Source organism: Lissotriton helveticus, chromosome 2_1 (genome assembly GCF_964261635.1).
Source record: "Lissotriton helveticus chromosome 2_1, aLisHel1.1, whole genome shotgun sequence".
Classification (NCBI taxonomy): Eukaryota; Metazoa; Chordata; class Amphibia; order Caudata; family Salamandridae; genus Lissotriton; species Lissotriton helveticus.
In genome coordinates, this window is record NC_136059.1 from 34,351,183 (window position 1) to 34,365,712 (window position 14,530).

Genomic DNA, 14,530 nt, shown 5'->3' on the forward strand with positions numbered 1-14,530 from the left:
TTCCTTTATCTTAAAAACCAAACCGGAAGCACAGGAGAGGGGAAAGTGATTGAGGAGAGGAAATGGATATGGTGCAGACTAAGGTTTGCATTAGGAATTACTTGTCAATCTCAATATGGCCAGTAAACAGGTGTTACCAGGAAAGTCGGGATTAAAAGGTTGTGGCTAAACACATATTTTAGGATTTTTTCCAGGTATGTTTTGCCTCAGAAAAAAGTAAGGAAATCTTTTATTGGAAATGTGACCAGCATGTGGGCATAACCGAAGGAAGAAAGTACACAAGCATGGACTGAAATTCTTGATACTATAATTGAGCAGCATACCACAGGGGGACGTTACTGCTTCCCTTTGTATCTGGATTACTTAGCGCTGCGTTGTAGCATCAGGAGTCTGGTGAACCTCTTAAAGATGGCGGAGTGTCTAATGTCCGACTGACCCACAAGCAGGAACCACATCATGACAGCAATAAGCAAACACCTCTTCAGACGAAACCCCCAAAGAGCACAACCACATGCTCAATGTAGGGCACTTTCTTTACCCAGATCATGTGTTTATTTTCACCTGCCCTCTCCGCCAATCAAATCACACTTGGTGTGATGCATCTTTGTGTGTGACAGGGGCTCTGAAGTTTCTGGGCACTGAGGAGCAAATAGAAGCCTCTCCCACACTGTCCTCTTGTGAATCAAAGTCCAGGCAAAGGATAGGGCTCCTGAGTCAAGGAGAAAGGGACATAGTGACCAGAGGAGCAAGGGTTGAGCAACTATGTATGGTGGATGAATGTATAACTCACTTCCAAACATAATGTTGCTCCAGAGTCATGTCTAGCTAGGGCCACAGACACCTTGGAAGGGAGAGCAATACCCGCCACCATGAGATTTAGTCTTCTTACATAAACTGCAGAAGCTAATGTCCATGCAGAGCAGAAAGGGTCTCCCTGCTCCCATTATCTATCACAACACAAGGAACTTCTTCCAAGGCATGTGGGCCATCCATCCACTAGGGATGGACACATTTGAACGTACGCTGATCTATCAGGTTTGCACTTAGAAAGAGAATACGAGAAGGCTCCTAGGTCGATATTAGGATAATGTGGGGCGGAAGAACAAATGTTCTGCCAGGTTTAGTGGAAGACCCTGATCCTAGGAAATGAGTCGTCACTGAGACCATGCTAAAGGAATATCAGACCTGAGGAGCAGTCTTACCCTACCCTAACATGGCTGACCCTACCCTGGTCCCGCCCCTGATCCTGATACCGAGTCGTAAAGACTCGTATTCAGTCGCTACAGGTGTGCCTCTCCTTTACCTCTTCCAGCCAGTTGTCCAGCAGATGTTTATAGCGCGGTATGACTGCTGCTTTGTGCTGCACCTCCTGGGTCTCCATGTTGATGGTAAGTCTGGTGAGAAAAAGAGAACAATGGAAGAAACAGGCCAGGGACTCTGGAAAGGACTGGTAGCAAGGTAGACAAAGTAAACAAAATATACAGAGCCACCCCAGGTCACACAGGGAACCAGAGGTGACAGGAGAAGCTCTGCACAAAGGAACAAAAAAGTCAAATCTTAGACATAACAGGCACTCATGAGCTGATTTAACATTCAGACTAACTAACACCTAGGAAGGATGTGCAAGACATATGTATAAGAACAATAACAATAAAGGGAACAGGGGGGAAAGCACTTGTGAGCTCCAAGTAGTAAGCCTCAAGCTTAGTACGTTCCTCATCCACAATTACTGTTACAGATACTGACTATAAATGCCCACATATAGGATATACCTGCAAAGGCCGGGTCTGTGGAGCGGACACCTATGGTGATGTTATAAATGTAACTTATAGACAATACTCACAGTGGACAAGAAACACCACCTAAGTTGTCAGCTGAGCCTGGTGATCAAACAGGAACATGCAAGGCGGTAACAGCAAGGCAGTAGAACAAAAGACACAGCCACAACAGACAAGGAGCTAGCAAGGAGGAGACCGTAACAGGAAAGAAGGGAAAACAAAGGGCACACTTGGTAGAATACAAGTACCACACCACACAAGGGATATGGAAGCAAAAGCAGCAGCAGCAGGAGCAGGAACAGGAACGTATCAGAATAGAAACGGGAAAGAAAGGTAGGACCTGAGGGCAAGGTAACCACATGAAGACAGAATGTTCAAGTGTCAAGGATGCTCTAAGATAGTGCTGGCTCAGGAATGAAGGAAGCTCTGCAGGCGGTGTTAGTTCAAGGAACAAGGAGTAACTTAGGTTCACTTCTGAGGAAAGAAGGGGCCCGTCAAACAGAAGACAACTAGAATGACCAACTCTGGACTGACGGAACCTGGGGCTTAAAAGAGCTCACTCTGATCACATGCCACAGGTGTGCTGAATCCCTCAGCCCATCCTTGGCTAGCGGGGTCGGAGACGAAGCAGTGAGCAGGGAATTCTAGTTATTGGACTTTTAGCAGAAGCAGAAAGGCTTCCATAAAATCTGGAACGGTTCAGAAACAAACTAATATTTCAAAGCAGCGTCCAAGAGCCAGGAAATCAGTGTGTGGGTATTGTGGAAGGTATAGTACAACATCTGGAAGCGTATTTGAACACTGGAAAGTTCCACGTGTGGGCCTCCGTGGTGGGCATGAGAGCGCGGGGAGCGAATTGTGACACAACATAGAGGTTTGAAGAGGAATTAATATCAAAGCACATAGTTCAAAGTCATCATGAGAAGACCTTTTGTGACAGTGACAATACGTCATACTCAATAACATAAATCAAATTATTCTCAGAGACAACACATCGATGAAGAAATGTAAACCAACCTACTATGGGCCTGACTACAAGTATCGGTGCTATTTATTGTATCTGGTAAATAACAATACCGTGGGGTTCGTTATTTATCGGATGTGATAAATAGCACCTATTACTAGCTTCTGGGGAATAACATGCAGAGTTTGGGCAAGGATCCAGAGCACACTATATGTATGTAGTTGATATTCTTGTGTTTCGAGCATTCATTCCTTCGGGATAGATCAAACCAAACGTAATTTTCTTTTTTAAGATATTTATTCATCAACAGTGTTCACCCCTTAGGAATCACTGTGCTTGTCATTTAAGCCTACACGTGTTTCATCACAGCATGTGGCTGTGACTCTTCAGGGCTGATCCTAATGATCGAGGCGCGTGGTCGGGGAACCGGTGATAGTTCCAACCCGGTCCTTATCGGGTGGTTTAGTCTTTAATAAGGTCGCGGCACCAGTCGGTATGTCCGGTTGCCGTCAGCAAATTGTTTGACTGCGTAGTTTGAAACGGAAAGTTTTCATTTAGCGGTAATCAGGCCGTGTTCAGCCCGTGATGAAGCTTGGTACAGCTTCGGTCTCCGCATTTGGAGACCGAAGCTGTACCAAGCTTCATCACGGGCTGAACACGGCCTGATTACCGCTAAATGAAAACTTTCCGTTTCAAACTACGCAGTCAAACAATTTGCTGACGGCAACCGGACATACCGACTGGTGCCGCGACCTTATTAAAGACTAAACCACCCGATAAGGACCGGGTTGGAACTATCACCGGTTCCCCGACCACGCGCCTCGATCATTAGGATCAGCCCTGAAGAGTCACAGCCACATGCTGTGATGAAACACGTGTAGGCTTAAATGACAAGCACAGTGATTCCTAAGGGGTGAACACTGTTGATGAATAAATATCTTAAAAAAGAAAATTACGTTTGGTTTGATCTATCCCGAAGGAATGAATGCTTGAAACACAAGAATATCAACTACATACATATAGTGTGCTCTGGATCCTTGCCCAATCATAATAAGAAGGAGGTTTGTGTACCTCTTCTCTTCACAGAGGTTAAGGTTTTCCTCTGTCCAAGTAGCACCTACCCTGATACTACGACAACCTAATACTTTATCGTGAGAAGTTGAGCGCCAAAATTTCTGAACACTCAAAAAACCTACTCATAGACTTTTAAACATGCAGAGTTTGGTGTTTAGCGCACCAAATCCACATTTTATGGTTTTCCCCTGTTAAATTTCACCAGGTCTGACCTGACAAAATTTGACAAAGGTGGGGGTATTTAACGCATCCGATGATTATCGGATGCGTTAACTAACACTCAACTCATAATTCCAACCCATGCATAAACAGGGGTTTACCGCGGGTCCGAAAAAGTGACTGACTTTTTGGCAGGCCCTAAGACTTTAAATGGAGGGAGGGGATTCTTATCTGACCTCCACCAGCAGATGTTTGAGACTTATGAGTTGGTAGCGTTGACCCAATACAGTACAAACAAGGGCACCAGTCGCACTGCGGCAGAAATGAAAATGACCCAACAGTAGCACACCATGGAAACAACAACAACTACCATTGTTCAACCTGATGAAGGTCTGGCCAGAGGATACTTCAGTATCAATAGTTAAAGGTCATCAATGTGAGACCCGACAGACCACAACGCAACCCCGAAGAACTGTGACTCCGCTCTGGAGCCTCATGATTCACAGGTCCAGAGGGAGGGCTCTGTCTGAGCACAGTCTCTCATATCTCAAGATGGGGATATCGCATGTGGTTCATTCTGATTGACCCATGGACTCTTCTGCCAGACCCGTGGATGATGGGGCTTGCTCCGCATGTAGGACCCCCTTAAGACCATAGGAGATGATCACCGATTAAAACCCATGGTTCAGAGGCTAAAAATTGCCATCAACAAGCACACAGAACCTCTTCAGACTGAATCAACTAATGGGGACTCATAACTCAAAGTGACTGCTGATGCTTTGTGTTTTTCACTTGTGTGTGTAAAGAATGTTACGGGGATAAAAAGGCTATGTGCTAATCAAATCAAAAGCAAATAAAGGCAACTCAAATCACAATGGGCCCGATTGACAAAAGTAATCTGAGACAAAATCCTAACTTTACGAGTTTCGGTATTCACAAAAGACATCTAGTAGTCATAAAGTTAGAATTCCTAACTTTACGACTACTAAACTGAGAAAAATTCGAACTTTAGGACTACTAAATGCCTTTTGAGAATACCGAAAGCCGTAAAGTTTGGATTTTGTCTCGGATTACTTTTGTGAATCGGATGTATTCGTGGCTGGAACATCCTTTGGACTATGTAATATGAAAAATTGAAAAGTAAAAAAATATTGGTGAGTGCTTATTGTGGTCAATCCAGAGAAATAATCGCAGATAGATGATTTCAGTGAATGAAGATAGTAGGTGCCTCCTTCCTCTACATTTATGGATTAATCAACACACTGCAGAGTGGGGGGGGGGTTCCACTGAAGGTATCAACACACGCAGGGCAGGTGCTCTACGCGAACCCCAAACCTGCGCTAAGAGTTGCACGATAGCTAGTTCTAGAGGTGACACAACTGGTTGTTGCCTCAACATCCTGAAATGAGGATATCTCCACACCCGAGGCAGTGATCAGTTCCACAACTGCCTTCTTCTCTCTGGAATTCCTAGACTTCTCCTCGTGGTCTGAATAAACTGTATTTTTATTGCACTATTTGGCAATAGCCCCACATTTGTCTTAAAGCAACACAACAGCGGGGTGGGGTGCACAGCTGCATGATCGTGAGCACCCCCTATTTTATGCATCACTTCATCCCGACGTGGTCCGATGTGGGGGTGACGTCGCGGTCAGTGTGGGGTATGGTTTCACCATTCAGTAGGATTCTATGGTGTTGCCCCAACCCCGCCTCTCAAGGATTCCCCACATCGCCGTGTGTTGTACACAGATTTCCCATGTGCTGATGGTAACTGGGACAGTGGTGGTTTGTCTTTTAGCTGCACCGGAGGAGGGCAGGTGAAGGGGATGCTGGAGGAGTCGTGGGTCTGGGACCGGGGATCTGTCAACAGCCCTCTCTCTCCCTCTCGCAGGTATGTTGATATTCTTGGTACCTTCCTAACACACCCCTGTTCTGGGTGCGTCCGTACAGACGTGTGGGCAGCACCGGTCCTTGTTTCCCACTCTGAGCGTTATGTTGGCGCCAGGGCTGACCTCTGGCCCAAGGGATGCACAGTGGGTGTGTTTAGGACTGGCCCCAGACACGCTCGGGCCCTCCTCACCAGCGCTGACCTCTGGCCCAAGGGATGCACAGTGGGTGTGTTTAGGACTGGCCCCAGACACGCTCGGGCCCTCCTCACCAGGGCTGACCTCTGGCCCAAGGGATGCACAGTGGGTGTGTTTAGGACTGGCCCCAGACACGCTCGGGCCCTCCTCACCGGGGCTGACCTCTGGCCCAAGGGATGCACAGTGGGTGTGTTTAGGACTGGCCCCAGACACGCTCGGGCCCTCCTCACCAGGGCTGACCTCTGGCCCAAGGGATGCACAGTGGGTGTGTTTAGGACTGGCCCCAGACACGCTCGGGCCCTCCTCCAGAAGTGCTGAGGTCTCCTGTGCACTGGAGGAGCGCCTGGAGTGTCCACCACATCCCCCTGATCTTAGTGTCACATTCATGCACCAATTCAAGGGCTCCCTGACGAGTTTCAACAGCGTGTTCTTGTGTATTGGAATGAAAGGACTTTTAAGCACTGCCTGAACCTTGATTTATTGGTTGGCAACAAATATTCTATGTTGCACTCAGTCCCTAACCTTACACCACCCCACTGAGTAAGACTTGCACTGAGGGTCAAGGGTCAGAGGGAATGAACCTGGTGCTCGGTTTTGAGATCTGTAGTAGGGGAAAGCCCCAGGGAACCAGCTGTAAACACCCCTGACTGTTACAATCTGCCCCAGAAACCCCTCTCCACTGGGACGTCAGAACAGGTTCTCACACCCACTCCACGCTCAGCCATGGGTTCGAAGGAGGCTTCTCTCCCAGATGGTGACGTGGTCTGCTTCTACGATGAGACTGCGTGTCGCCCCTACTCTCTCAAGAGTGTGAGTACTTGGTCTGCGTGTTTATTCCAGGCTCTGTATTTCTCTTGAACCTCAGGTGAGTGGAGCCCCACAGATCTCAAAGTGGGAACAGCTCGTACACCCCGTGCATGGGCAGGAAGCTAGTAAAATCATTGAAACAGATGGCCCTCCCCATTTCAAAGATATACAGAGCAGGGGTCTAGATACTCGGGAGGTGCCTGGTGTCGAACCTGCTCGAGATGCTGGCTGTGGCTGTCACAACAATAGATTTCTCTTTGGCTGGGCAGTCTCTTCATTAATTGATTTTAGTGCAGCGGTCACTCTTCGCAGCTGCCCTGCCTTGGTGTCGTGTGAGGCTGCTCTGTGCCCAGAACCTCCTGCGCGCACCCACATTTACAGCAACATTTCTTCTACATAAACCCAACGCCTGGGACTTCTCAAAGTCATAGTCTGAGGAGTCGACCACATACGTACATACTATCTTACATTATGCTGTCCTCAGTACTGTGGGGCAACTGGCTGTTGCTGCACAAAGAACAACCTCGCAGAGCAGAGGTGAGGGAGCAAGACATCTGGAAAACATCTGGTGCAGGAGGACGCCTACCTGGTCTGCACGTGACAATACCTCCCATATAAATGAGGCTGACCACCTCAAGAGGGTGTCAGACCTAACAGGCGGTCTGAGTGCGCCGCTCTTCTCTGTTGTAGCCAGACCACGGTGGCAGCCGCAGAGGTTTCCGTCCCCGTGTTAGCCCCTCTTCTACCACCCCAAGGTGCTGCGTGACCACTGCACGCCATCCAAGGCCTGCAGCTTCACCCACGTGTACATCCTAAACCACAGACCAGGCTCCTCTCAGCCGCCTCTTGCAGCCACCACCACCACCACCACCACCACGTGCCCAGCAGAAACCCTACTAATGCTGCCACCTTCCAGTCTGCCAGCCATGTGGTCCAGCAGACCCCGAAGAGGTGATGTTCACTGACACAGCTGTGCAGTTCTAGCCCACCTGGGGCCCTCACATATTACAACCGGAAGCCCAGGAGTTCTGGCTCCTCCTTCTAGTCCGCATCCTGCATCCGGCCGAAGGGAACAATTCGTGATGGCTATGTCCAAGCAGATGCTGCCACGCCACAGCAACCCAGGATGATGCAATACTCTGTGGGTAAGGGCTACAAACATGGGAAACTGAAACCCAGAAGGCACCTGGGCACCCCAACAACTACAGGGGCCCCTAAGGCCAGGGTAAAACTTACATAGCCCCACTAAGCGTACAAAACCCTGTGTAACCCACCTGCCTGGCACACCTCAACAACCTTGCTTGCAAATAATGTCAGAGTGGAGGTGCCCAGAATCACAAACAGGGTAAGCAGACTCACGAGCGGCACATGACCAACTGGCACCAAGGTGGCCCACAGATAGGACCGGGTCTGAGGTGTGGGCCTCGCATGGGGAGAGACATGTGTAGGGTCAAAGGTCAGACGCATGGGCTCTCTGAAGAATCAGATGCAGGTGTGGCTAGGGAAGAAGCAGCCCTGTGGGTCCAGCTGGCCCTCTTGGCTACTTTTGACCCCCTTTGGGGCGGGGTCTGAGGAACTGGACATCAGTGCGTGAGATGTAAAATCAACGCGACCCTCGAAGGCCTCTCTGCCAATGGTCCCAGGCAGCCTGAGGTGTTTGCCACCATTGCATTGAACGCAGATCTACAACCATTCATGAAATGCAGAAGTCAGCCAGAGTGTTCTATCGCACACAAACCGATGGATCCTCAAAGCCTTCTCCAACTATCAGATGCTCTCTCTGCGGATCTCACCAGGTATGAAACATCATCCACAGTGAAATGCAAGTCTAAACGTCCAAGCGGCGTAATCATAGTAATAGCGCTAATTGCCGTATTAATAATAACACTAACAATAACATTGATAATAGAGTAAGCACATCATTGTAATGTATTATTCGATGGGCCTGTGGCTGCTCAGCTAATGCTGCTGGTTATCATTCTGCTCAAACCACCCGACACTGCTTAGATGTTTCGGTCTTTTTTTAACTCAATCTCGTTTCGCTAGGGCTGCCACGGGGCAAAGCACGATTATTGCAACGTCTGGCTCACTATTCTGTACACTGGGTACATATGTTTTGAAATCAGGAAGCACCCATTGTCAAAGCTGCTTATGACACCTGTCTTTAGCGATGAACACCAAGTGCCCGCTAAGGTCCACGTCAGGTGCAAGAGTCTGTCGGTGACGCCCCAGCAGCTTTATATCAACACACCTGTAAACGATCAATGAAAAATCTTTTCTTTCCGGATGGGCCTTGAAGCGCTACACTTGATGGAACCGGATATCTGAATATAGTCTTGGCTTAGCAATCAAGAACACCCTGATCAGCATCTCTTGCATTCTCCTGCGTGATGGTGGCCAACCCTGGCACAGAGGCAGTAGACATCCTTGACATAATGTTAGCCATCCTTGACATAATGTTGGCCATCCTTGACATAATGTTGGCCATCCTTGACAATCTCTGGCCATAAACAGCACGTTGCCGTTTTCCCTGACTCGTGGTGGATGTCCGTGGAACTCTTTGTGTAGCCCTGGCATTAAGACAGCTATTCCTGCCGTGTGATGGCTCTCTCGAACATCTCATTGTCCTCCAGCACACCCGATAGCCCTACTTGATACATGATTATTATTTGGGAATGTACACAACACAACACCTACTCCAAGTGTGTTCCGGCACGAACAGTCACATCTAGCCCAATGAATGCAAAGGACTAAAGGCAGACCCAAAGAGCAAGGTCTTGAGAAGATTTTTGAAAAGCAAAATGTCCCCTGTGGCTGGAGCTGTAATCGAAGAGCATTCCACTTCTTAGAAGCCAAATACAAGTAAGAGCTACTTCCCCACTTTCCTTCTGAATGGAGGGATGACCAACAGGAAATTGGAGGACCAAGGTGACCAACCAGTTGATACGGAATAAGTCAGTTGGACAGGTATGGAGGGCCTTTACGATAAAAAGCTTTAAGAGTTAGAACTAGGCCTTTGAACCTAGCGCGTTCTTTGACAGGCAGCCAGAGGAGATGTGTTAAAACAGGCTGAGTGTGAGCTCTCCTGGGGAGACGCAGCAAGAGTCGAGAGGCAGCCCAAGCTGCAGTCTCCTCAGGAGGTAAGCAGGCAGCCCCCAGGAAAGTGAGTTGGCAAAGTCCAACCTAAAAGTGATCAAAGCCTGGATCACAGTTTCTTGCTGCATGAGGGGAAGCAGATACAGTTTTTTTTAGTATTTTAGAAGGCCAAAACAGGTACCTACTCCCTCTGCCACCTGAGGCGTAAAAGACACAGCGTTATCAAATGTCACCCCCAGATGACGCACTACCGTGGCCGGGAGGGAGGGGTAACATCTTGGGATGGGGTCGGGGACCGGAAAAGCAAGATTTCAGTCTTGCTGGCGTTACATTGGAGGCTGCTCTCACGCATCCAATGTTTTGTTTTTTTTTGTTAGTTTTTTAAACCTTTATTGGCATCAAAAGGATATACAAGTCTAGGCCGACAACCAAATCGGCCGGCCGCAATGTGTAAAGCAATCAGAGGTTCCAAGGCAAACATTACAGAATCAATCAGCAAGAAGCAAAGGCAGTACAATCATAAAAAGGGGAGAAGAGACTTAGGAACCAGAGGGCCAAGACACAGGAGCAAAAAAAGGTTAATTTTATAATATGGGGATAAGGCGTACGACAGGCTCACTTTCAATATAGAGACGTCCGAAGTCCCAGAACCAGCCTCAGCGTCAATAAGGGGGTAAGGGGCCGCAGTACAGGAGAGACAACACAATGCACACAGGAAGATCAGGATAATTGAGACATAATCGACACCTGAGCATTATCATCGTCACATGCCCACCACCCAAACCACAGCTAAGCCAGAACAGAGGGATCGGAGAAACATCACATCAAAACTAGCCCGTCATAGTGACCTCTAGGAAAAAGGAGGGAGGGGGGCGGGGACGAGGAAAAGAGGGGGAAGAGGGGGAGGGGAGGAGGACAAGGTGGAACAATGAGAAAAGGAAAAAAGAAATGAAATATAAAAACGAAAGAAAGAAGACACGTCGACACAGGCGTCCCGTGGCGGGAATACAGGAGACAACAGGAGTATCAGCACCAGTGAGGGTACAGCGATCGAGAAGAAAAGCAACCGAACCATAAAAGGAGGGTTAACGACGCCACACACCCCACCCCGAACACACCACGGGAGGCAGGGACAGACGCGGCATTACGAAAAGGAGATACAAAAGGGCCATAGAACCATAAAACAAACAACAAATAGAACCCAACCCACCCATCCCACCCTGCACCCCTGTAGAAGGCTATGGCCTACCCTTCAGACAGCGTGCCTGTCGCCCTAAACCAGAACCCGAAATATAGCGAGAAGGAAAGAGAGACAAAAAGAAACAGAAACGGAAATAAGAAAACAGGAGGGAGGAGCATAAGAACAGAAATCAATATGGTCGGCCGCCGCCCTCCGCCCAACCAGACAATCACAGCAAAAACAGACCAGGACGACACCCCATCAAGCGCCATAAAACGTACAGAGGAGGGGACCTCCCACCGCTCCATGGGTACAAACCACTGCGCCACTAAGTCGTATACCAAGAATCAACCAAGAGTCGTGCATATCACCCCCATCCCTTCCGAACCACAAATCCCACCCACCACATGACAGTGTAAAATGAGATACTAAATACAAGACCAGCATACAATCGAAAAAAATGGTGACTACCATAACAACATGGGGGGTAAATCGGTCCGCAAGGGAGCAGAAGTCCAAACAGAGAGTTTAAATGCATCAGCAATCGCAGCACGGATGATGAAAAACAGGAGTTCAGTTTCGCCGCTGGGGAAGGCGAGGGGGTCTCTGTGATAGACAAAGGCAAAGCCATCGGAGCAGGTGCAGGCGGCAGTCCACCAATAGTTCCAGGCATCCGTGCCGGACAGGGCCACGGCACAATGTCCAAGTCCCCGGGGTCAGAACCTCGAAAAACAGGGAGCTCCAAAGTCACCGGCACACAAAACGATCTTCGATCAGCGGCAGCAACACTTGCAGCAATCGAGGGGGGCGAGGCAATGGAGTCACTGAAACAAGAGGGTGGCAAGAAGAAACGGCTGCTCAAAATGGCGGCAGATCGTGGCGGACCCACAGGGACATCGGGGGCCAGGGATGCGCGCAGGGATCTCAGAGCTTCCAGGATATCTCTGACCGTAAGCTCACGCTCACCAGACCAGACCCCCGCGCAATTAGGCAACCTAAGCCCGCCGCCACAGGGCGATTCTTGTTACAGAGGGTCGGCCGCCATTTCGTGAAGTCAGCCCAGTCGCCGCCCTCCACGACCCCCGAAAAACAGTTAAAAAATGTAGGACTTTACAGAGCTCCGGGGGTCCCAGCAATGGCAGCCTTGGTGCCGAAAGGATGTCCGCCCAATACGGGTCCCCGCCTACACCAGCACCGGCGCCCCCAACAAGCAGAGTCCGGGCGCAGAGGACCAGGGCCGCCGGACAAAGCAGCGGCGGGGGGAGGACCCCTTCACAGAATCAGTCCCCGGTGCATCTCACCCACATCAGCCGCGCGGTCACCAGGGCAGGCCCGGATCAGGATCGCCGGGATTTTCGCACAACGGCTCTCATCATTGGTTCACGCTCTCGGCCGGGGCCGAGAGCAGTCGGATCCCACAGGCTAGGTCCCGGTCTAGGTTCCACGGAGGCCCCGATCTTGCGGAGGGCACAACTTCGGAGCCGCTGCACGTTGAAATCTCCGGGCCAAATGGTAAGTACAAACAAGGTGTTCCGTTTCCAATTCCCCGATAATGTGTCGTCTCCGGACAGGATATTAGACAGGATACACGATCAGGCCGGAGGGCTACGGGAGCCGAGCTAAAAGGCGACCATTACGCTCGCGAGCTTGGCTCCTCCCCTGCATCCAATGTTTTTAAATCTGGAGTTTGACAGCACAGCTGGTCAACAGACCAGTTAATATACACGGATAGGCTTTGGGCCTGCCCCTTCATACCATTGGCTTACGTTAACAAGCCTCATTCGGCCACAGGCTTGAGACTTTGTCAATCACTTCTTGACTCAGACCAGTGCAGCGGTCATCTCTTACGGAATGCTATTGGCTGCTTGAGGGGCTCGAATCAGCTGCTGTTCTGGGACAAAACTGTCTTTGGACAGACCTGTCTGATGCTGGAGTTGCAAATATAGGTTTTATTTGTAGATGCCTAGTTAGTAGCATCCGAGGTTGCCACCTTCAAGATGTCAGATTTCGTGCCTTGTGAAACACCTCTTCATGTAGACTCCTGAGCAATCCACATTTGGCCCATATTGTGAACAACAACTAGGCTTGCAGGGTTCGGGTGACAGCTGTCCCAGTAGCTCTTCAAATACCCTCACCCCACTCTGCAGCAGACTCTTGTTTTATCATCCGCTTGAGTCTGAACCCTCTCACACTACACTGACCCTTCAGTAAGAACTGTCACTTGAGTTATTTCTATCATCAACCTCACCACCGCTTGGGTCATCTGTAGCCGACAACAACCCTTACAGAGGACATAGGGTGGAACATCAAATACGGCAGGAATCTAGATCTTGGTCCACAGATTGTGCTTTTTAGGGCTCGGACTCCTCCCCCTCCTGGGGGAGGAGTTAAGAGATCCTAATGTTATAAGAAAAAAAAAGAAGAAGAAGAAGAAGGGCCTTGGTGAGAGGAATTCCACACATTCCTTTGCGTTTTCTGGCATCTGGTCAGTGATTCGTCTTCCCTGTGCTGTGTATGTAGTAGCCTTGAAGTGATAGGCTGTAAGTAATGTACGCGTGCCCGATGTGGCATTTTGTGTGCGAGAGCGAGCATGGCAGAGTGATTAATCTTAATTACGAGCTGTCAGAGTGCCCGTGTAATGCAAGCCAGATGATGCGAACGCGTTCACAGCGGTGAGCGCGTTCAATGTTAAATGACGAGAGGCAGCAGGCGAGGCTCACAGAAGATGACTCATACATGCTCGTCCACACTGTAGTTCTTGTTTTAAGTTGCTACGGGGTGTCTTTTTTCTGCCTCTGCGTGACAGTCTGTAAGAATAATGAGCGATGGTGTGCTGACTGTTTATTTTTAGGGTCTGGGAAGGGGAGTGTGTCCGTCCGTTGTTTGAATGTGTGTAGGTTTCAGTTCAATGATCCAGAACACGGAGGAGAGAGACGTTGTCTACGTAATCAGATTTTTAAAAACTTCACTGCCCCACAGTTTCTAGAACAGGCTGTTGACTGCAAGACTGATGCACATTCCCAGACTTCCGTAATTTCTAATGAAGTTTAGGCATTTTGAACTTTCTGAACCCTGTCTGATGCAGCCACTTCACTAATACATAACAGAACAGGCACAGTTTCCCTCGCTGCTGTATAACCGCCAAATGGTTCCAAGCCCATACAGTCCATGGCCTCTCTGGAAAGGTTTCCAGGTGGATGCTAGTTCGCTGAGGGCAGGTGAGCAGAGTGCGAGTATGCAGGGTGAGCAGAGTGTGAGTTTGCAGGGTGAGCAGAGTGTGAGTATGCAGGGTGAGCAGTATGTAAGTATGCAGGGTGATCAGTATGTGGGTGTCCAGGGCCAGGAGTGTGTGAGTGTGCAGGGTCAGCAGTGTGTGAGCATGCAGGGTG

General features: G+C 49.3%; 1 protein-coding gene across 1 annotated transcript in view; it reads right to left on the reverse strand.

The window, feature by feature from the left end:
* Positions 1-14,530, reverse strand: part of SPAG8 (sperm associated antigen 8) — a 266,116-nt gene that overhangs the window by 228,563 nt on the left and 23,023 nt on the right. Inside the window, exon 2 of the mRNA XM_078674430.1 lies at positions 1,304-1,394. Coding sequence (XP_078530556.1) covers positions 1,304-1,394 — 91 coding nt within the window. The remainder of the gene's footprint in view (positions 1-1,303; positions 1,395-14,530) is intronic.